The sequence below is a fragment of the Sinocyclocheilus grahami genome, unplaced genomic scaffold (assembly GCF_001515645.1).
Source record: "Sinocyclocheilus grahami isolate Dianchi unplaced genomic scaffold, SAMN03320097.WGS_v1.1 scaffold120.1, whole genome shotgun sequence".
In the NCBI taxonomy this organism is placed as follows: Eukaryota; Metazoa; Chordata; class Actinopteri; order Cypriniformes; family Cyprinidae; genus Sinocyclocheilus; species Sinocyclocheilus grahami.
The window spans coordinates 368,293-393,411 of NW_015505299.1; the positions used below are offsets into that span (position 1 = coordinate 368,293).

The 25,119-nt window shown below is 35.6% G+C and overlaps 1 protein-coding gene across 1 annotated transcript in view; it reads right to left on the reverse strand.

Moving 5' to 3' along the window:
* Positions 1 to 25,119, reverse strand: part of LOC107589757 (peroxidasin) — a 65,027-nt gene that overhangs the window by 26,236 nt on the left and 13,672 nt on the right. Inside the window, exons 2-10 of the mRNA XM_016278280.1 lie at positions 18,097 to 18,168; positions 17,892 to 17,963; positions 15,529 to 15,600; positions 13,780 to 13,851; positions 11,327 to 11,398; positions 8,391 to 8,560; positions 3,686 to 3,803; positions 1,764 to 1,933; positions 787 to 1,059 (exon numbers count right to left, since the gene is read on the reverse strand). Of these exons, the coding sequence (XP_016133766.1) occupies positions 787 to 1,059; positions 1,764 to 1,933; positions 3,686 to 3,803; positions 8,391 to 8,560; positions 11,327 to 11,398; positions 13,780 to 13,851; positions 15,529 to 15,600; positions 17,892 to 17,963; positions 18,097 to 18,168 (1,091 nt within the window). The remainder of the gene's footprint in view (positions 1 to 786; positions 1,060 to 1,763; positions 1,934 to 3,685; positions 3,804 to 8,390; positions 8,561 to 11,326; positions 11,399 to 13,779; positions 13,852 to 15,528; positions 15,601 to 17,891; positions 17,964 to 18,096; positions 18,169 to 25,119) is intronic.

Below are 25,119 nucleotides of genomic sequence, written 5' to 3' on the forward strand. Positions count from 1 at the left end.
ATATATATATATATATATATATATATATATATTTTTTTTTTTACAACTTAATTTCACCTTTAAAGCTAAATTAGTTTTAATATAAAAGTAGAATTTTCACTTAGGGTTAAACCAATAAACGTAGGGTTTAATTTAGTTTACTTACTGTAACTAAAGACAACTTCAAAGGACCTTCATATTTATTTTGATGTATTTTTATGCATCATATTTTCAATTATGTACAAAAAAAAAAAAACACAAGAAGAATTAATCAAACCCTTTGAAATGCATTCTATCTAGTCAGTATGTGTTCTGGACATCAACACTTTGGTCTCAAGCCAAAACAAAATTGTTTCTTTTATTTATAATTATTATTTATTTATTTTATTTTTTGTATGAGGAGTCTTATTCACTTTTAGTCAAACTTTAGGAAACCATGATTTTCAAATCTTTTTTTTTTTAAACACTATTTATCCCTTTTATTTTGAAGGACTGGATGTGTACATTGGACAGTATAAAAATACATGTATTTTCCACTTGATGTACATCTGTTTTGACTTGACTTGGGTTAACTGATTCCTGTTTTATTTTTCTTCCACGTCTCACACTGTATATCTCAGGTCAGTGTTTTTTCATTAACTTCACAACTGCCACCTTAACTTCGCAGTGAATGACATTTTTGGACATCCATTAATTGAAAAGATTATGAATACACATAAAATAAATGAAATATCAATACAATAAACTAAATGATCAGAAATAGAATCATGATTATGAACTGATGTAACACATTTCTGCTTTACTTACCCTGTACTATAATATACGCAGTGGCGTGGATGGTGTCCACGTTGTTGCTTGCGAAGCAGGTGTACTGTCCCCCATCGGCCTGATTGACGTTCTGGATGTAGAGACCTCCTGAAGGAGTGATGTTGATGCGGGGGTCCACTGGGAGGGCTGTGTGGTCTCCTTTGGTCCAGGTCACGCGGGGCTGCGGCTGGCCCGTCGCACTGCACTCCAGGGTCACGCTCTCCCCGACCAGAACCTCTGTATTCTGCGGCTGGATCACGAAACTAGGTCGAGCTGGAGAGAGAAAGACCTCTAGTTAGCTGCCTCAAAACAGTCTTTACCAGACTGGCATGCTACCTAGAATTATACATGAAAAGGTAAAAAACTGGGTTTGGGGGGAAAAAATAAAATCTAAATCAAACAGTCATAGAAAGAAAGTGTTTAATGTTGTCTATCTCATGAGGTCAAACTAAATATTATACTGTAAAACTGTACATAAAGTTTTTTGGAGTGTGTTTTAAAAGAAAATACTTTTTTTTCTACTCTTGAATTTCACATTTAATTCAAATTGTTACTTTTAAATTTATTCGTAATTATTCCTTTGCAATCATTTGTGAAATTTACAAGCATTTTCTGAGTGATTTTCACCATTTTTTTGTTATTATTCATTGATACTTGTCATTTCTTTGTGAAATTTACTAGCAATTTCTGAGTGAAAACTGTTGTGAAAAAAGTGAGAAAAGTAAATCCACATTTTTTTAAATTCAAAGTGTTACTTAATTCTTTGTAATTATTTGTGAAATTTACTGAAACATTTCTTACTCAGAAATTGCTCAAATTGTAAAAAAAAAAATGTTATTCAGTGTGTTACTTTTTGTTTCTTTGTAATCATTTTTTTCCAGCATATATGAAATGTTTGTAGATTGCTAAACTAAGTAGGGTTGAGCTAGTTTGGGAAGTTCTAGTAGTCACAGCCTACAGGACCCTATCACACTCACATGGTGATCTGAAGTATCGCAAGGTGACCTCTGAGGTCTTCACCTCTCCAGCCACGTTTTTGGCCATGCACTGATAAACTCCCTGGTCTGTTTCTCGTGTGTCCTGGATCATCAGGGTCCCATCTTCCAAAAGATTGAGACGTGTGTCGTCCCTCATGTTCAGAGCATTGCTGAAAAAAGATTTTCCCATTTATGCACATACCCTTCACATATGGAGGATAAAAGAAAATATTTTATTTCTGCCACGATTTACTCATATTCTTGTCAGTCCAAACCTGAATCACTTTCTGCTTTACATGGAACACAAATGCAGATACATTTCTTAGAATTCCCAGACTATCAAGCTCCAAAATAACAAAACACACACACACACACACACACAAAATAGTTAAAGCGGCTCGTGCGCCATATTTAAAGTCTTCTGAAGTTGTCTGATTGGTCCCGTTTACACTTGGCATTAGGATGCATTTTTGTCAATCTGATCACACGTAGACTACATTAAATACAGGTTTAAATGGGGTCTAAACATTTTGAGCCTGCCCGCTTTTGACCACGTAGATGTGAGAACCAAAGATGTTGGATTGCAATTAACCATGACTTGTCTTGACGTGTCATATTTGATATTTGATTTCAACACAAATGGAATCAGATTTCAGAGCTATGCTACAGTATCTATGTTTACATCCAAAGTTGAGAATTTAACTTATGCACAAAAAGCACCGTTGCCATTCAACGAGTCAAAGAGAACAAAATGGTCACTTCCTGATAAACTGCCACTAAATATAAATAAGAAAAGTAGGAGAAGCCATTGAATATAATTATTTTCACACATAATAAATTACTTGCACCTTAGAGCGAGCAGACGAAACACAATAAATGACTTGTCATTGCTTTCGGAGGTGGATGCCTGATGTTTGGGAACGCAGTCATATAAGACAGTTCTGGGAGCCAATTATACAAAAATACTTTGACTACAGACTTTGGCTCAGGCATTTCAGATCGGACTAAGATCGGTCCGCTAGTTAGTCAAGTTATGCCATCTCATCGCGGAAGGTCACATGACTTTTTAGATGCGCATGGATGATTTTATTCTGTAAAATGTGTTTACATCTCCCATTATTCGCATTAACCTTTTCGCACAAGTCAAAAAACGTCACCTGAGCGTAGAAACGTTTTTGCGAATTAAGGGACTTTTTTTTTTTTCTTCAAAATTTGGCATTTCTATCACTTGTTTCTAATGTAATACTTCAAAATGTGCATAAAATGAATGGATGGTGATGGAAACATAGCTAGTGAGAGTGAAGATTATCTGTAAAAAAAAAAAAACACATTAGATGGATTTATAATATCTGAAATACATAAATCCTGTAGCGAATCTAGACAGGTGGTGCTGGGAGAGGTGGAGGGTTTCAGAGGAATTGCAAGCTCATTGGCTGCAGAATCAGCAGAGGCCAATCAGATTGTTCCATGTAGTAAATTATGTGATTGCTAGCAGATTGCATGTAAAAGACCTATCAGTATGCGCCATCTAAAGTTTCAAGACTTAACTAGATATCTGCCTATTCATGCAGCAGCAGCATATCTTACATGCTCACAACAGCACGTCTGTGTATCTTGAATCAGCATAGCAGATCTAATCTGCCAAGACCAAACACATTAACATCATATCAATTAACATGCTAAAACTATTCCCACCGATTTCACGATTGAAATACTACACAAGCTTTAAGCAGTACTTTCATGGTGTTTTTCCTCATTACGGAAAGGGCACTCTAGGCATACTGTAATATTTCTTCTTTTGTGTTCTATGAAAAACAGGTCATATCTGCTTTGAGTAACATGAAGGGGAATAAATGAAAACATAATTTTATTTCTTGCTGAAACTATTCCTTTAAACATGTACATTGAGGGAGGGAGCTTACTTGTTTCTGAGCCAGATGATCTGAGGTTTGGGGTTGCCCTCTGCCCTGCATGTGAAGTACACAGTGTTCCCAGAGGTTACGTCAACATCCTGCGGCTCAGATGTGATCCGGGGAACTTCTACTCCACAAGAGAGACACATTCAGATGAAACTAAATATAAGTGTGCCGCAAAAGACGAGGTGTGAGGAGAAGTAAAACAAGTTTAATTTGGTCTGTAAAAGGTGTTGGAATTACAGCACTGAAGGTTTATTTGTAGTGGCACTGTGTGACTGCTGGAAATAACATTCAACATTTCCCTCTTGCCTCACTTCCTCTGAACTGGTTTGGCTGCCCGTGTTGGTTGACGGCCAGGCACGAGGTGATTGTGTCTATGGTCACAACAACCACGTGCCAAACCCCCAAACATTACCCAACACCAATGTGAACATGGTGAGATGTATTCCCAAACCATCTGTCAGAACTGTTAAACTGTTTCTACTGGCAAAACCAAATGTCTGGTTGCATACTGTGTCAAAGTACTTGCATATAACAGGCAGAAGAGGGACACAAATTACAGAAAGTACTATGGAGTGCTGCAGGGATAATGCATTTTTGTAGGCCAAAACCCGGAAATGAGTGAGCATTTTAGCACTTAGTTGCTCAATGGGTTTTGTTTAAATGTCTGAAATAAGTCTTGGAAAAGGTGGTTGCTCACAAGTGTCTATATAGGACTTCAGAGGCTGTCAAAGACATTGATGATCTGAGGTTTGGGGTTGCCCTCTGCCCTGCATGTGAAGTACACAGTGTTCCCAGAGGTTACATCAACATCCTGCGGCTCAGATGTGATCCGGGGAACTTCTACTCCACAAGAGAGACACATTCAGATGAAACTAAATATAGGTGTGCCGCAAAAGACGAGGTGTGAGGAGAAGTAAAACAAGTTTAATTTGGTCTGTAAAAGGTGTTGGAATTACAGCACTGAAGGTTTATTTGTAGTGGCACTGTGTGACTGCTGGAAATAACATTCAACATTTCCCTCTTGCCTCACTTCCTCTGAACTGGTTTGGCTGCCCGTGTTGGTTGATGGCCAGGCACGAGGTGATTGTGTCTATGGTCACAACAACCACGTGCCAAACCCCCAAACATTACCCAACACCAATGTGCACATGGTGAGATGTATTCCCAAACCATCTGTCAGAACTGTTCAACTGTTTCTACTGGCAAAACCAAATGTCTGGTTGCATACTGTGTCAAAGTACTTGCATATAACAGGCAGAAGAGGGACAAAAATTACAGAAAGTACTATGGAGTGCTGCAGGGATGATGCATTTTTGTAGGCCAAAACCCGGAAATGAGTGAGCATTGTAGCACTTAGGTGCTCAATGGGTTTTGTTTAAATGTCTGAAATAAGTCTTGGAAAAGGTGGTTGCTCACAAGTGTCTATATAGGACTTCAGAGGCTGTCAAAGACGTCGTCATCATAACAAACAGACAAACTCATCTACTCACTAGTCACTTTCACAGCCTTGTTGCATTTATAATCAGTGTTGGGGAAAGTTACTTTTAAAAGTAATGCATTACAATATCACGTTACTTCCTAAAAAAGTAATTACGTTACTTAGTTACTTTTTATTGAAAGTAATGCGTTACGTTACTTTTTTAAATCTGGGCTGGGCTTGCTTGTTTGCTTTTAATATAAAAAGTTCTATTTTTGGCTAATGTAAAAGCCCTTTCACACCAAAAACCTCAGGCTGAAGGAAATGTACATTGACGTCTGAACACAGAAGAAGAAAGTTCAACACTCTTCAGCAATAAAAAAATGTTAGTTTATCTTGTGTCATTTTTGCTTATTAGTATGGTTGAATTGGATCACTTAAGGTCAGCAGCAAATTGGTTAATAAAATGGGATTAAATACATAAAGGATATTTGTATTATTTAACATATTTAATTATTGTCATATTCTGAGTTGCGTTTAACTGTTTTTATTAATTGAGGAAAACTAAATCAGATTTTTTTTTGTGAGTGAGATGAATTAATGCATGTTCACATTTATTCTAGAAATAAAGTAACATTTACTCCCGATTTCTCTCAACAAGGGGACAGGAGAGCTTTCAATCAATAAATGGCAAAAAAAAGTAACTGGCGTTACTTATTTGAAAACGTAACTCAGATATTTTCTTGTAAATTAAAAAGTAATGCGTTACTTTACTAGTTACTTGAAAAAAGTAATCAGATTACGTAACTCGCGTTACTTGTAATGCGTTACCCCCAACACTGTTTATAAGTGCGCTATAAACTATTCTAACTAACCGCCAGGGAAAATGTTTTGTTTTATTTTTTCTTTAAATAAAGACTGAAAGAGTTGTCAGAAGCTTAATGGTGGTAATGTTGAAGTCATGTGACTATGGTTTAGTTCATTTATAGTCTACGTTTAGCTTTTTAGGCTTCAAAATACATAAGCTGTAAGAATGTAAGAATCATAAACTTCTGTTGGTCACAGAGCTTATTTTCTACAATAATCCAAAAGAAAAAAAAAATCATATTGGGATTTTGTCAAGGGAACCAGGGTGATGCAAACCTATGGTTTCAGATTGGCCTACAAAAATACATAATCACTGCAGCACTCTCTATATAAGAATCGTTTAAACAAGCTTGCTTACCATCATGTTGTTCCAAACCCATATGCTTTTCTTTTTATGGTGGAACCCAAAAGGAGATGTTTTGCTGAATGCCCAAGCTGAACTTTTCCAAACAATGAAAGCAAGGCTGTTGAGCTCCGTAAAAGTACTATAAAGTAGTCCATACGCCTTTCTTCCAAGTCTTCTTAAGTTAAATTATCGGTTCCATGGAAGGAAATCTATCATTAACCATCAAATTAAAGGCAGTTTACACTTATTCCCATTTGCTAACTTTTGTCAAATAGCAGCCTGGACACTCTGCAAAACATCTGCTTTCATGCAGTTTTGCAACGGCAAGGGGATAGGCAAATGATGACAATCTTTATTTTTTGGGTGACCTTCAATCTTCATGCTGACAGCTGACTTTTGTTTTGCATTGCACAGTGTGGCAGTCATGCGACGGGTACCAGTCCCAGAGAAACTGCAGCTGTCTGGCGGGCTGGTGATGTGTTCTGACAGGTGCCTCAGGCGTCTATGTGCTGTGTTTTATGTATAGAGGGGGTGGAAAAGCCATACGGTGATAAACCCATTCTTCTACAGAGCCAATAGGGGTGTTTGTGGGGGGCTGATTACTGTAACAAGCCTGAGCAAGTCTATCGAGCACAACTGCTGCTATGGCCTGTGGCTACTGTGGTGAAACCTCTACTGCTGCTCAGAGGTCACACAAAGGACCACATTTCAGAGTAAAAGATATAGACTTGAACAATTATTATATTAATTACTCGTTTCATTTCTATTTCACTGACCATGACAGTTGAAATGATAAAAGACGTCAGTTTCTAAGCACGGAAAGAAAAACAAAAGTGAAATTTTCACAGGAAAAAAAAAAAAACGGACAAAATGCCACAGCTAAATATCTGTTATTTGGTTGACTGTAAGTCACCTAACATATACAATGAAAAACTAACAACAAATGGTTTAACATCAGATCAGGTCATTTAACTGTAAGATAAAATGTATGTTTTGTGTTTATGACCCGTTGCAATGTCTTGGCCATGTTTTATGGACAGGTCACGTACAATGAACATTCATTGAAAGGCTTTCTATTGTGGCAGTTAGTACATTTAGGGTACAAAAACCTTAGTAGTTCAAATAGATTTGTATATGCTGAGTTAAACTTTAACCCTTTCCTATACCAACTGTATGTGTGTGTGTGTGTGTATGTGTATGTTAGACCAGCTTAATGTGTTTATGTAGTATGTTTGACTAGTTTAAGTGTTTATGTAGTTAATAAAACTTTACTTGTATCACGCTTGACGTGTTCATTGTTTGCTCATAACCGGAGTCACTAATCATGCAGATTTACGTTACAAGCTTGGTAGAATTGTACAGTAAGAAAGTTATTTCCCTTAACCAGGAAATTAACGTTCTTAGAATTGACAAGACAGTTGACCCTGAGTGGTCAGCTAAATATCTACAGCGGATCTAAAATATGAATAGTTAATTATAACTAGTTATGGTTAATTATTCATATTTCCTGTGTGAGCTAAATTCGCTACAATATTAACATTATATCATTTAATGAGATATATGGTTGTAAGTTATAAAATAGACCAATAAGTCATGTCCTTTTTGTCATAAATTTAACAGGATATTTTGTTGTTCAGTGAACACTGGACTGGTAATTAGCCCAATATTTGAAGCTGGATCTGAGCTGCTTTTTCCCCAGCCGACATTTCTGACGTCAGAAAGCCCAGTAGAGTTGACCCGTATGTGTTTCACAGATGGTTGAAACGAAAAGAGTCACGTTTGACCCTTCACTCCCTCCAGTGTTTGACGAGGAGGTGGAGTAGCATGCGAGCAATGACACATCTGGGAAAACTCTCCATAATCCAGCTCACAAAACTAGATCAGCATCTGTTATTTATTAAGATGACTAACATGTTCAAAGACATTGAGTGGTCCCATCGAGCAGAATCATGTGGATGTGGTGTATGGGGGCAGATGCTGTAAATATTTCAATAATTTAGTGCCGGTCCATCATTTTGTTTTTGATTTGAAAAGAATAGTGTATATTGGAGTGTGTTTATGTGTGTGAATGGCCTCACCACAGTTGAGCTCCTCTGCAGTGAGAGTTGCGACCGAGCGTCCCTGCAAGCGGCTGGGATAGTCGCATGTAGCTGCGGCTTGAGCGTTGCCGGACTCTGCGTACTGCTTCAACAGATCGGCCAACCACAGCAGTTCACAGTCACAGTGCAGTGAGTTTGAGTCGAGGCGCCTATAAACACACACAAACTCAAAATGAAAATAAAATTTGGTTGCAGACCTTTGGTTAAAATGACATTGCTGCAGCAATTCAAATTTGTAGTTGATCGGAAAACATTTCTTTCTGATCAAATCACTGATAAATTTGTAGCAGCGTTGGTGTAGTTGACTCAAAATTCTGTGAAAAGTCTTGCAAAACTCACATGCAGCACTCATACAGCTTTGAGTACCTCTAATCCTAACCCTTGCCAAACAAGTTTTATCTAATCTCGAATGGCTGGTAGGAGGAGGTTCAGAATATCAACCCAAAAACTTATTTTTTTCAACTTATTACATATTTTCTTTGGTTTTTAATAGATTTCAAGTTATTTAGTACATCTAAACAGAAATTAACTGCTTGTTAATAAATATTTTAAAAATGACTTTTTTAGCATCCTCATCTAAAGGTATGGTACTAAATCAGGGTTATTATAATTAACTGAAAATAAAACCATAAAAAAATATATATATATTTTTAGATTTTGGTAAAGTAGGCAACATTCTAATTTTTATTTAAACTTGATTGAAAAAGCTACAACAAACACTGGAAAAAATTTTTATAAAATAAAATAATAAAACGTAAAAAAATTTAAACATTCAAAAAAAAAAAAAGAGAGACAAAAACACAACAAAATTACAACAACATAAAATTTAAAATGAAAAGCAATTCAAAATGCTAATAAAAAAATACAATAGGATCTCTGTGATATTAAAACAACACTGCACTAAATAGTTTATAAAGTTTTGGTAGCTAAAGTGAACCACAACCAACTATTCAAAAGTTAATAATCCCAACCGTTAATAATCTTGAGTAATACTCACAGTCTCTTCATAGACTGCAGGTGGGAGAAGGTTCCTAATGCAAGATGAGTAATTCTGTTGTTGTGCAGAAACCTGCAATAGATAAGCAATGAGAAGTGCACTGTTTTAAAAGTGTGTATTTACAAATCAAGCATTTAAAATCTGTGACCAGGTCAGAAAAAAACACAACACATGCCATAAAAGCATCACTATACTAGTGCTCATATTTAGGATCAGTGATTTGTTTAATCTGTGAGTGGTATGTAGTCAAATTGTGTTTTGTTGAGGAAAGATGTGCTATTTGTTTAGAAGGTGACTTAGCTTTTTTGGATCATGATAGAGAAAACAAAACAAAACCGTGTGGCAATTCTTTGGTTAAAATAACATTGTTCACATTTTTGCAAAGCATCAGTTCACATTTGTGTGTGACACTTGTGGCAGATTGGAAAACAATGCTTTCTGATCAAATCCTTGATAATTTTGTAGCTAAGATGGTTGAATGACTGCTGAAAATTCACCTTTGCATCACAGGAATAAATTACACTTTAAAATATATATATACTATAGAAAACCGATTAAATTGTAATAATTTCACAATATTACTATGTTTACTGTATTTTTGATCAAGTAAGTGAAGCTTTTTGGAAAAAAACAAAAAAAACAAATAGAGTTCTGGCATGAAACTCTAGATGGCGCAGTCCGATAGGTCTAACTCAATCTGAACTAATGACATCATTATCACATGGCACAGCTGATTGGTTCTCTCCTGTATCGGTAGCCAATGAGCTCGCTGCTCAACATTCAAATATATGACTAGTGCTTTGCCGTAGCAGTTGCGGCTTGCTTCAGAAATCCTTCACCTTCCCCAGCTCCACCTGTATAGATCTGCTACGAGGCGATTAATGTACGCTATATTGGGTTATTTCATTAATGTTATATTTGCAGCAGCAATATTTCTTACGTGCTCACAGCAGCATGTTGTGGATGTATTGACAGTAGCAAGTCTCGGTACGGACTCTGCGTACTGCTTCAACAGATCGGCCAACCACAGCAGTTCACAGTCACAGTGCAGTGAGTTTGAGTCGAGGCGCCTATAAACACACACAAACTCAAAATGAAAATAAAATTTGGTTGCAGACCTTTGGTTAAAATGACATTGCTGCAGCAATTCAAATTTGTAGTTGATCGGAAAACATTTCTTTCTGATCAAATCACTGATAAATTTGTAGCAGCGTTGGTGTAGTTGACTCAAAATTCTGTGAAAAGTCTTGCAAAACTCACATGCAGCACTCATACAGCTTTGAGTACCTCTAATCCTAACCCTTGCCAAACAAGTTTTATCTAATCTCGAATGGCTGGTAGGAGGAGGTTCAGAATATCAACCCAAAAACTTATTTTTTTCAACTTATTACATATTTTCTTTGGTTTTTAATAGATTTCAAGTTATTTAGTACATCTAAACAGAAATTAACTGCTTGTTAATAAATATTTTAAAAATGACTTTTTTAGCATCCTCATCTAAAGGTATGGTACTAAATCAGGGTTATTATAATTAACTGAAAATAAAACCATAAAAAAATATATATATATTTTTAGATTTTGGTAAAGTAGGCAACATTCTAATTTTTATTTAAACTTGATTGAAAAAGCTACAACAAACACTGGAAAAAATTTTTATAAAATAAAATAATAAAACGTAAAAAAATTTAAACATTCAAAAAAAAAAAAAGAGAGACAAAAACACAACAAAATTACAACAACATAAAATTTAAAATGAAAAGCAATTCAAAATGCTAATAAAAAAATACAATAGGATCTCTGTGATATTAAAACAACACTGCACTAAATAGTTTATAAAGTTTTGGTAGCTAAAGTGAACCACAACCAACTATTCAAAAGTTAATAATCCCAACCGTTAATAATCTTGAGTAATACTCACAGTCTCTTCATAGACTGCAGGTGGGAGAAGGTTCCTAATGCAAGATGAGTAATTCTGTTGTTGTGCAGAAACCTGCAATAGATAAGCAATGAGAAGTGCACTGTTGTGTATTTATGTATTTACAAATCAAGCATTTAAAATCTGTGACCAGGTCAGAAAAAAACACAACACATGCCATAAAAGCACTAGTGCTCTAGTGCTCATATTTAGGATCAGTGATTTGTTTAATCTGTGAGTGGTATGTAGTCAAATTGTGTTTTGTTGAGGAAAGATGTGCTATTTGTTTAGAAGGTGACTTAGCTTTTTTGGATCATGATAGAGAAAACAAAACAAAACCGTGTGGCAATTCTTTGGTTAAAATAACATTGTTCACATTTTTGCAAAGCATCAGTTCACATTTGTGTGTGACACTTGTGGCAGATTGGAAAACAATGCTTTCTGATCAAATCCTTGATAATTTTGTAGCTAAGATGGTTGAATGACTGCTGAAAATTCACCTTTGGTCTAACTCAATCTGAACTAAATGACATCATTTCACATGGCACAGCTGATTGGTTCTCTCCTGTATCGGTAGCCAATGAGCTCGCTGCTCAACATTCAAATATATGACTAGTGCTTTGCCGTAGCAGTTGCGGCTTGCTTCAGAAATCCTTCACCTTCCCCAGCTCCACCTGTATAGATCTGCTACGAGGCGATTAATGTACGCTATATTGGGTTATTTCATTAATGTTATATTTGCAGCAGCAATATTTCTTACATGCTCGCTCAACATTCAAATATATGACTAGTGCTTTGCCGTAGCAGTTGCGGCTTGCTTCAGAAATCCTTCACCTTCCCCAGCTCCACCTGTATAGATCTGCTACGAGGCGATTAATGTACGCTATATTGGGTTATTTCATTAATGTTATATTTGCAGCAGCAATATTTCTTACGTGCTCACAGCAGCATGTTGTGGATGTATTGACAGTAGCAAGTCTCGGTACTTTCTCTGCCGCAGCAGCGTAGCAGATCTATTCCGCCAAGACCAAATACATTAACATCGTCATGTAAATTACCATGCCAATCCCTCCAAGATTTGTCATGACAGAACTGTAATTATCCAAAACTTTGACCGGTAGATTACATGCTCTGTGGAATAGAGATGAAAAGATGAACGTCCACAGGGATGTTCTTATTTTCTACCAGGTCAGACGGGGTCACTTTCCCAGGGATGACATTACTGATCACAACTAGTCACATAAACAACAGGAAGGTGAGTTCCATGAATCCAACATTTTTACATTTTCACTTCTTCACCAGCTTTGAAATGGTCCCTAACTCACGTGTTAGTCCCTGTTTATGTGCGAGTGACTTTCCCGTCTTTGAAAGACATCAGAATGTGTGTGGGTGAATTCAGCGCAACAATCTCCAAACATTTAGAATTCGGGTCAACAGAAAGGAACGAGACAGAGAAGACTGTAATAAAAATGATTTAAGCTGCTTGAACAACACAATCCACTTAAAAATGCAAAATTGAAGTTTACTTAATCCATTTGTGTTGGGATTATCTGAATCACTTTGTTGCATTAACTGAAACCTGCCCAACATGCTTTGCACAGGGCTGGATCATGAGAGTAAATGGTGACATTAAGTGCTATTTTATGTGTTTTTGAGTAAAGAGAAAGACCTGAACGAAGTCTATACCTCATACTGAATGAGAAATAGCTGTTACTAAGTAATGCAGTGGCATGTAACTTCTTACTTGTTCATGGCAAGCATGTGCAAAAACATCAAGTGGATAATAATCAAGAGTTCATATTACTTACTTTTTGTAAATACTTTGTTTTGTAATGTATTGACAAATGTTGAGCAGGCTTTACCTAATTTTTTTTATGCATCATAGCGATTACATTTAGGGAGTCTTTACTCAACAAATGGGATGAAATCTACCCAAACAAACTGAGTGCAAAATGCACCCTTCATTTTTTGGAATAGTTTCAACACTAAAACACTATCATCTATACTATATCAGAATTTTGTCTTACTTTTTGCCCATATAAATATCAGCATCTGCACCAAATTGCATATTTTTACCCAGTCTGGGCCTCTGGATAGAACTGAGCTGTTTTTCCTCCTCGAGTTTGAGCTTCATATTCTCACTTCATCATACTATATGAGCCAAAAAAAATCCTTAGGTATCAAATATGATACCAACAAAAACACATATGATATTTTTTTTTCAAATGTCAGGCTTTACAAGGTTAAAGCATCCCTTCTGAAGACAATTCCTCTCTCAAAACAAACCAGAATATAGGCTACACACTAGTGCACAGTGTCAGCTCATGCACACATTTGCCTACACGCTCATCTCATTTTTGATCTCATTTTAAAAGGGACGTGTTATCATGACTAAACATGCAACCCTGTAGGGATCTGAGTGATGATTTGAGGTTTGAGATGCATGTGTAACTCACAACCGCTCAAGCTTGGGCAGATGAGAGAAAGACTCCGGCTCCAAAGACTCAATGTTGTTGAAGTGCAGGTATCTGTGTGAGAGAGAGAGTCATATGCACAGTGTTTTACTTGCCATAAACATAGTATCTAGAGCTTTCCCATAGATTTATGTCAACACAAAACATTGTCCAGTACCTGTTTTACTTCCATAATCGTATGCATTTTCAACAATAAAACAAAGAGCATGACTCTGTTTTAATTATTGATAACTTATTGGATAGAGACCATTATTAATATTTTTTTTAAACAATGTGCACCAGTTAATCATGTAAGATGAGGGACGTGTTTTAGGAAAGCAAATACGCTCTAGTTTCATTTCATGTTGACTTTCAAACATTAAACAGATTTCTAACTCGGTGACAAAAACCCCCCAAAAAAACTCTCGCTACAAGGCAAAAATACTGTGGGTTTTAAATAAGGTCAACAATTACAGTTTCAAAGGATTATGGAGAGTAATAAGAAATAATTGAGGTGACTGTAAAATGTGTTAATATTATCTGAACTCTAGCCAGCTGCAAGCGAGATGTTTATGACATCATGGCAGATATCACTAAATAACCATGTTAAAGGCACAGTATGTAAGTTTTCGCCACTGGAGGGCGCGTATTCAAAACAAACAAAGAGACAAAGGCATAGTTTGATGACTCCGTGACTGAGTGTGGAATCATGGGAGTTGTGGTCTTCATCCCCACAGCAGATGCAATCCGACGGGACTCGGGCAGAAGTCATGTTCATGAATGAGCTAATGTATTAAAGATTTATTAACGTCATATTATGAAGCAGGGTGAGGCTGAAAGCCATCAAAACGAAACGAGGCCGCTGAACGAGCGCGACACACGGCTCGAAAGCAGCGGAGCTTTTATTATGCCACAGTTGAGCGCTTCCGCTGCTTCCGGTCATGCGTATGTGGGGTAAAGCAGCGGAGCTTTTATTATGCCACAGTCGAGCGCTTCCGCTGCTTCCGGTCGTGCGTATGTGGGGTAAAGCAGCGCTGTTTTATCATACTAGATACTGGAAATCGAGGGGTTATGACGTCATTGGCAGGCGACACAATGACACTATGGACACGGGCCGTGTCACTAGTTAAAATTGCTTATTTCTCTGGATTTAAACATTCTTTGAAACATTTGGGATAATGTAAGTACACAAGTCAGCCAAATATATAACACTGTTCTAGTGGTTTTTGGATATTTTAATACAAAAATCTTACATATTGTGCCTTTAACGACATGAAAAGTGGAACATTTAAATGTGAGCTATTGATCCCAATTGGTTCTCTGTAAAATCTAAACGGAAGAGCAATTTGTAGGTTTGTAGGTTTCACCCTCCCCAGTTTGGCAATGAACTTGATAAAAAATCTTTAATTTGTAAAAACATGGATCAAACTGCATCATACACTTAAAGGGATAGTTCACCCATATATATATAACTATATATAACTATATAACTGCAATAATTTACTCGCAGTCACATTGCTCCCACATAACTTTCTTAGTGAGACACAAAACACAAAAATGCAATCCCCATAATAAATGGGGAGTGGAGATATTTTTAACACCATACAAATATCATTATATTGACTTATGCACTATATTCTGTGTCTTCTGAAAGCTGTACAATAGCTTTGTGTCATGAACAGAAATTGGGTGAACTATTCCTTTAACTTTGATAAATATTAAAAACTAGTGACAGGGCAAAAGGTTACTTACAGTTGTTCTAGAGAGACGAGCCCCTTAAAAGCTTCTCTGTCTATCGCCTGGATTTCATTCTTGTACAAATAGCTTAAAGAAATATTCAAGGATATTAGTACATAGCGAGAGTCAAACATTGAGGGATCTCCTATTTTTAACAGTTACAAGAATACATGCACACATGTACACACAGAAATAAAGAAAGGTCAAAATTAACTTTACATCAGATATTGCAGGAATAATAGAAAAAAAAAGTTGCATATTGACTGTATATTGAAAACACAGAAGGGGTGGCCTGTGGGAAACAGGAATTCAAGTTTGTTGTTTTTCTGTCTAGGGACAGTGTGCTGTTGAGAACCAGCGCTCAGTCACATAAACCACATGATTCGGTGTCCTTGAGGACTATGACACCATCCCACAGGAAGTATATGCTGCAGATATGCGTTGTGTCTTCCCATACAAGTATTCAATATTTATATTTGCATTTATAAGCACTGCTAAAGCAATACACTTTTTTAGTACTAAACATAAGTTATGTTGGTTAAGAATCTGCAAAGAATAGAATATCGCTCAGACCATGATGCAGTTTTTCTGAATTTCTCCATTACAAATTATATCATCAGTAACAATCTGAGTAAAAAGTATACTGAAAATTGTAAATGAAGAGGTACGTGAAAACTGGTCCATAAAATGTCCTTAAATGTTTTGAATTCCTAATACTTTCTGTTTATGTCCAGGCTTCAATGCCAAAAAAAAAAAAAAAATCTCAGAATTTTGGACTCCACTGTATTTGTAATTAAGAAGAAGACGAGGGGAAAAAAGGCAGTTCGGCTTGATTTGCAGCATATCAAAAAATCCAGATGGTGACTAATTCAATCATTGTTATTTTAGTTATTCTAAGATAATATTATAGTTTTTATTCATATTTTGAATTAGTTTTTAATTTGTATATTTTCAGTTTTTAATTTATATTTTCTTTTTAAAGTTTTAGTTGTGTGTTTTTTATCTACTGTATATAATCTAGTTTAGATTTACCAGCCACTCAGAGCAAGTTATATTCACTTTGTCTAGAGGACTAGCCAGCTGGACATCATGACTGTGTGAACTATCACATGTGTCTGATGACTGTACCGCCCAAGAGCAGTTAATGAATGGATTAATACTCAGCCTGAGACTTATAATACTCAGTATGTTTATCAGGAGTGACACACGACTTGTAGACTGTGAAGTCAGCGTTTGACTTCTGGACCACCAGCACTAGAATAACAGTGGGCTCTAATTGTTCGGCCTCATGTAGAGATTATTTAGACCTCACACAGTCCAGTGGCCAATCACCAGTGGTTATACACATTTTTTTATAATATAATTCTTAAAACGGGATTTTAGTGATGGATATACACTGAGAGCTGGCTACTTTTTTTTTTTTTGGCAGTATAGCAATCAAGCAAGCAATAAATAAATAAATAACAATTCCACATATGTACATGAGGAACCTCACAACATGTCCAGGTCATATTTCACCCATATAAAGCCAATTTTAGGTCTATTAAGACTTTTTATATTTTTTCCCCCCCATTGTAACCTTACAATTTATTTAATAAATAAATAAAATAAAAATGTAAATTAAATAATATATTCACATAGCAGCAATGATATTTAGGGATGGGGATGGATGTCCCAATAATAATGTGTAAAGTAATAAAAATGATTAATTTCACAATGCAAAATTGATTTATCTTCACTTTCTTGAAGCAAAATATAATTGATCAATTTGATTTGGTGGTGAAATATGACCAGACATGTCTTTGAAAATATTGGTGAGATTCACCTCTTTCTGTATTCTGTTAGCAGCTGAGTTTAAATGTTATCTAGGCAAAACCAGGTGTGAAACATTTCAAACAACTGACTCTATTTAAATATAAACACAGGTTGCTCTCACCACAACTAAAGTTACAGATTCTCAAATTGCCCTGTGACGAACAAAGACAGGAACTGTGCAACGTCTGCCCAGAAAGCAATTATTCCAGATCCGCCTGACTCTGATCTCCGCACTTTTGGGTCAGGGCCGTCAGACAGATAATTTTACAGAGCAGACAATTAAGTTCCCCATATCTGTGAGAGTCTCTTTTCATGTGTCAAACAATGGCAGTAGTAATGACTGAATCATTCATACAAGTGGTGAGCATGGTGCAACATGTTGGATCATGGTTCTGAAATCAAGTGAAAGGCTTTGAGTCAGTGGTTTCAAATTAATATTACTTGACTTCTCTAACTCAGAACTTAAGCTGGGAAACTATTGTCCATAAAGCATCACCCTTTCTGTATTTTTATACACTTTCTATATTTTTAGAAGCAATCAAATGAGGTAAAGAAAAGCTCACAGATATTTTAAGTTTTCCAAATCTTCAAAGGCTCCTCTTGGGATTCTTCTAATATGGTTGTTATTTAAAAGGCTTAAAGAAAGAGGAAAGAAATGTATTAAACATCAAAAAATATATTTTTTCAAACTACCGTACATGCCCCAAAATGTTTAGTTTTATGAGGTGTGTGTTTCATGAAACCAGTTTAGAAAACATTGACACTTACAGTGTATTGAGGTTTTTTAGTCGTCTGAAGGAGGCTGGCTGTAAATCCTTGATTTTGTTGAATCTTAGATCTCTGGAAACAAAAAAATAAATAAATAAACACTTGGATCAAACAAAGCATGTGTTATTGCTGTGGTCTTTGTCATGTACTGAGTAAATATGACTTTTTTAAATATAACATAACTTTAGTGACAATCAATAACAGGTATTATTTTAAAACAATTCTGTCAATAGTTATCAGCCATTGTGGGTCTGAACACAAATTCAAATTTTAGTATTACCTATGACATTATACATTATAACATTCTTTCAAACAAACTGGAGAATCACTTTGCCATTCTAACCTGATTTATGTCAAATCTGCTATATTTGTAAGTATGAAGGAGGAGATTTCAGACCTAAGAATTAAGGAGTGCCACAAGGCTCTGTCTCAGGTCCTTTAATGAACTGCTTATACATGCTTCCTTCAGGTGCTAGCCTATTACAAGGAACAATGGCACTAGCTTTCATTGTTATAACATAAGTGTCCTCCACACCAGATGCAATTTCATTTTTCCAAGTTATACATAAACATTTCAAGATGCTCCTTTAATACAGTGTTTAGATATTCAATAGTGTCATGCTTTACAGTTACACAACATGGTGTTTGACAACAATCTGTTTCCAATATGCCTACCAAGTATATTATCATGGTGGCATGTAATGATGAATACGTTTATGTATTTGTAACTTCAAGATGCAGCAGAGTCTGTACCATGTCCAAAGGAAATAAACAATATGTTTCATTGCTACATAAATGTTTTCTGCCAGTTCAATTATAAATAATATAATTTGACTTATACAATACTGCTACTTGCATTTAAAGCTCTGATTCAAAGTACAGATCCATCTGTACCCCAGTGACACCAATCAATCAATCAATACAATAATAAGTGATAAAAAATAAAAAATAAATGCAGCCTTGGTGAGCATAAGAGACTCTTTTGAAAAACATTTTAAAAATCTGACCACCAGTAGTGTAACTAATATAATTATAACTAATATAATACTGGAATTATACGGCCTGCTGGAATCCCAGCTATTATTCTCAGGATATAATAGAGCTTATAAACCAACATACTGAGTCTGGTTCCTCCCAAGATTTCTTCCTCATCCTGCTTAATCTTCAGGAGGTTTTTCTTGCCACAGTCGACTTGCTTACTCAGAGCATTATGGCAATGTCCTCAGTGCAGCTGCATTGCAACAATTGAAATAAAACTGAACGAAACTGAACTGTACTCGATGATTATGTTGTGTCTTTGGTGCATTTACCAGTAAACTGAAACAGGCATGTAGTAGTATGGTAGGGTACTAGTGCTCAGTATCTTCACCGGCATCATAATTGAATTTACTCCATTATGACAACAAATAACTCAAGGATAACAATACAAGCAATCAAAGGCTGGCTGTTTTTTTCTCTCACAGAGATCACAACATTGATTTGGCTTGCAAAAAACATCAAATTGCTGTGTAATCAGGGCATGTGCCAAATAACTTCTAACAGGTAGTAATCTTTATTTGTTGAAGTTATTAGTTGAAGTTCATTCCCTGTTCTCTGAGAATGTTCTACAGAGAACAGGGAATGAACTTCAACTAATAACTTCAACAAATAAAGATTACTGCTAAATATGTGCTTAATTTAATTTCATCATTTACTCATCCTCATGTCATTCCAAATCTCTTTACTTTATTTGTGCTATGAAAAGAAAAAAAAAACTGAGGTTTGAATCGATATGATGGTGAGAATGATGACAGAATTTTCAACAAGCAGAATTAAACAGTTTCAAGAAAACCTTTCAACAAGAAAATAATGCACATCTTCACAACTCTTAAAGTTTTCAGTGTACACTTTCCGTTGTGTGATGGAAACATTTAAGTAACCTTCTTATAGACTTTTTATTAAAGGGGTCATATGACGTTGCTAAAAAGAACATTATTTTGTATATTTGGTGTAATGCAATGTGTTTACGCGGTTTAAGGTTAAAAAAACACTTTATTTTCCATATACTGTACATTTGTGTTGCTCCACTATGCCCCGCCTTTCTGAAACTTGTCGATTTTTACAAAGCTGATCGTTTTGAAAAGCACAGTGTGCTCTGATTGGCCGGCTATCTAGTGCATTGTGATTGGCATTGTGATCTTTGCGACTTTAAAGATTAAAGATCTTCTGGGTGCACGAACAGCTTTTAACACTCCTAAGACAAAGGAAAATATGAAATTGCATTATATGACCGCTTTAAGTGCTATCAAGGAATTCTTGTAGCAGAGTTTTAAATAGATCCAGTCAATGCCAAAGCGTTTGGACTTAGCATTATTATTAGTATTAATTGACTTGTGAAATAAAAGAACTGCTTTATATTCTTGTGTAACAATATTAACAAAGGTGAGACAAACAACGCAAGGAAAGAGTGAAGGAGGACACCTACATCATACTGGAACAGCTACTTCAATGTTTTACTCCATTCACATCTGCAGGTGTGTTATACCAACTATTAGAGGTCCTGCGAGGTCACAGTGGGCATACATTTAAATGTTGGGAATTCCTCACCAACCAGATAACTGATGAAACCTCTTGGATAAACATCAAACATATAATTTACAGCTGGGATCTACTATCTTTGACTTGATTTTCCCAGGCATTATACATTCACATGAAAACATCCATGGAAGTAAAAACATCTGGACTGCCCATTAGAAAACTAAAATCCTTCTGTGCTAATACAAATATCACTTCCGGTAAACTCATTCTTACCTCACAAGTACAAACGTTTAGTGCATATACATTTAAATGTTGGGAATTCCTCACCAACCAGATAACTGATGAAACCTCTTGGATAAACATCAAACATATAATTTACAGCTGGGATCTACTATCTTTGACTTGATTTTCCCAGGCATTATACATTCACATGAAAACATCCATGGAAATTCTACAAGTAAAAACATCTGGACTGCCCATTAGAAAACTAAAATCCTTCTGTGCTAATACAAATATCACTTCCGGTAAACTCATTCTTACCTCACAAGTACAAACGTTTAGTGCAGGAGAGAACATGTGGCCAAAGCTTAGATTAGTTGATCACTTAAATTAGCTGATCATTTGAAATTAAATAAACTAGTAAACTGTGATTGTATATTCTAATAAATACTGGGTTAAAAACAACCCAATCTAGATAATTGGCCAAAAGGACCAAAACCCATCACTGGGTTGTTTTGACCCAGCTGTTTTGAACATTAAAGCATGTCAACATATTCTGTTACACCAAATAATGATCTTTAAAAAAGCATCATATGACCCCTTTGATGTTAGACACAACATGCTGGGCTGATTTATTTAATTCAACTCTTGTTTAAAAATGACTATACTGCTTAGATAAGACTAACCCAAATGGGTTGGAAATTAAAATCCCACAAAAACTGACTGCAGAAACACATTGTAATCAAAAGGTGGAAATTGATTGATAAGCAGGATCACCCAGAAATTGAAAAAAATATAGGCAAAAAGCAATATATACATGTGCATGTGAGTTAGAAAAAGTTCTGATCAGGCCTAATTAAAATTAATTAATCATTAATTAGTGATACATAGACAAATATCCCAACCAGTAAAGTTTTATGATAGAATAATTTCTCCCAGACAACTAATCAATTTGTGGGTCGATTCTGTTCACATGTTCGGCCCATATTAAACACAAGACTTTCCCTCCAATGTACACACAATAAACGCCAAGACTTTTTTTCTTGTGTTTCCCTGGGAGTCCAGCAACTGACAGTATGATCCGAAATATTCTCTCACTCTGCTTCTATCCGGGTCGCCTGTTCTTCTAAAATGCTAGAAGACAAATGACCTTACTTGACAGCCCCTTGGTGAAGGGACGCTCCCCTCACAAAAACGTGCTCAGACATGGGCTGCACAGATTCCAGCAGGCCCCCATCCCTCCTCAGGAAACACCCTGAGAACAGACTGGGCTCATCTACTGCTCTGCACAACATACTCAACACATTCACAGCATTCCTTATTAAGATATGGCTCAGAGTGGTGGACTAGTCATCCAACAACCAACTAGTTTGTTAGTGAACCTACGAAGATTCTGTTTGTTTAGTATCTTTAATAGACACATAAAGACAAATAAGGAGAAGCATCTCTACATTGCCTTTAAAGCACCTTCATCAACACATTTCAAGGCAATTATAATCACAAGAACTTGCATCATCAGTGTTTTCGTTACTATGCTGAATCTGTTGGAATCCATTGTTTTGTGAGGACTATTGGTAGTTTTTGTGTAAAAAAAATATATACAGTATATATTTTGTTGAAAGCCTATGTTTTGTGATCATAACATTGCTAAAAACACATTAGTGTCCGGCAGACATTACTCTAAACCAGCCTAATTCCGCTGAAATCTCTATATACGGACTAGCCGTTTAGACCAGTGTTTCCCAACCGGGGTGTCTGTCGAGAGCAGGGGTGCCGTGTAAAAAATCATTTTTTAATATTTTAAAATTGCTAAAATGTTCAAAAAAGCATCTATTATATAATAGCCATTTCTGATGTTGCCAATAATTAGAGATGCACAGAAATTTCGGCTGCCGAAAATTAGTTCAGCGCTCAGGATTCACTTTCACGTGGTGTGACGCTCTGCGTATGATCCGCTCTATGTGTGTGTGCGCTCCGCTCAGTCGCTCCACTCGTATACCGTTCATGCGAATCGGAACAGCAAAGTCCACTCAAACATTGAGCCGACAGGAAACATGGATGTAGTACAGTATTGTTTCTGTCTGCAATCGCCCTACTGTGTTGTAACATGGTGTGGTATATGAGCAACTCTGGTAACGCTGCCCTCTCATTCATTGATTTGCTAACCGCTATGTTATGCTTGTGTGTTCTGATAATAATAGCTTTCTAAGACTAAACATTATTTGGATAATTGGTAAAAAACTAAAAAGCAATTTATTTAATTCGAAGGCCTGTCATAATTTTTTATTTGTGCTATCATTATTAATTTATTTATTTGTTCTTAATTACCCCACTGTAAAATAAAAAAAAACACTGAGTGAGCAAAAATTTGTGAGATAGCTAGTTATAATGGTAATTAAATAATGTTTACATATGTATAAAAGCCTACATTAAAATCTGTCATATAAATTGGTCTCTTCATTAGAAATTAGCCTACTGATTGCCACCATTGATGGACACATTTTTTTAATAATATAAAAAATATCTGTAAGACATGATATTCTGCAGTTCTTCCCTGTTGTACCGAATATCTATACTTTCAAATTATCACATCGAAGTTAGAAATTCAAATATTGTGACAAAATAAATTTTGTAGGGTGCCACAAGTTTGTTAAAATTTCCAAAGGGTGCCGCGACTAAAAAAAGGTTTAGAAACACTGGTTTAGACAACGCATCGACTGGTTGGTTTTGACTTTATTATTGACACAATTTGTCCTTGTCATATACAGTGTGGATATGTTATCTTTGAGTATCCATCCAATAAAATGGGATTCTAGGCTTCTGATTGGTCAATACAGTGCTCCAATTAGGGCTGAACAATGGTCATGATCATTTTGCTCCAAAAATATAACTTACGATTTTAAAACACAATTTTAAAACACGATTAGTAATTTAAAGAAAAAAAAACAACAACCAACCATGAAAGTTTATGGAGGCATGTTACCACTGAAAGATAACACACATGCCAAATTAAAATTAAAATTGAAAACTTTCGGGATAAATAACCAGTGGGGAAATATCGCATACGGTTATAATATCTTAATGGAGAGAAGCAGAAATCATGATTAAAAATATGATTTATTGTGTAGCCCTAGATCCAATCATACTAATATCCACAATATAGTAACATGTATTATATGAAACACATGCTCACCATTTCACTGCACTGTGCCAAATACATTATATTGTTGGCACCACTGATATTACAGTGAATGAGAGTCCTGCCTTTGTGTTAAATTTGTGTTAAAATCACGTGTTAAAATCTTGCCTTACCAAATTCAATATGGTAACCCTATAATAATGGTTTGTTTTTAAGTGTGTTGGTTGGGTTTGGTGGGAAATTGCATGTTCACGTCATTTGTTCTTGTTTACAATATGCCTGTAAATATCAATAAAGTCTGACCACTACAGCACTAGATCTGAAGACACTGTAACAGTCTAATACAGTGTATTTCTTGTATTTTTCATGTTATCAAAGTTGCCTGGTGGCTTTTCAGAGAAAGCACTAGAGTTATTCATCAGACAAAACAAAGCAGGTCTGCCATAAACTACCTATTATAATCCATGAGCTCATGCTGAATTACCAGGAGGACGAGCCTCATATTACATAATGAGTAACGTTTATTGTCAGCTGCAAAACAAAAAGCCACAATGGACTGGACTGTTCACAGATTGTTGCTGTATCTAAACGGGTTTGTGACTCATTGCCTCATGAGTCTGAGTTCTGCTATCTTTGCCACATGTTTGAGCATTTAACTCATAGAGCCTGCACTGATTAACAGGATTGTTTGGCAGCGGTGACTTTCACAATCAAAAGTACACAACCCATGTGAGATATGTCCAGAAAGAGGCCAAGTGAAGATGAATGAAATGGTTCATAATGCAATATAACCATAACACAGTCTACAGTCAGCTCAGTTCCGCAGTCCTCGAAAGAGCACAAGTATAAACAGGGCAGCAAACTCTTCAGGGGTGAAAATGTGACAGATGAAACCAAGGACAATTAACAGCTTAAAATGTGAATTATTATTATTAATAATAATACAATAAATAAAAGTAATATTTTAATATTATTGTTTTATTTAATAATAATAATTATTGTTATAAAATCAATAAATATGGAAATATATTACTATAGTATTAATATTATATGCTAACTAATACTATGTAAACTAGTATAATATATATATATATATATATATATATATATATATATATATATATATATATATATATATATATATATAT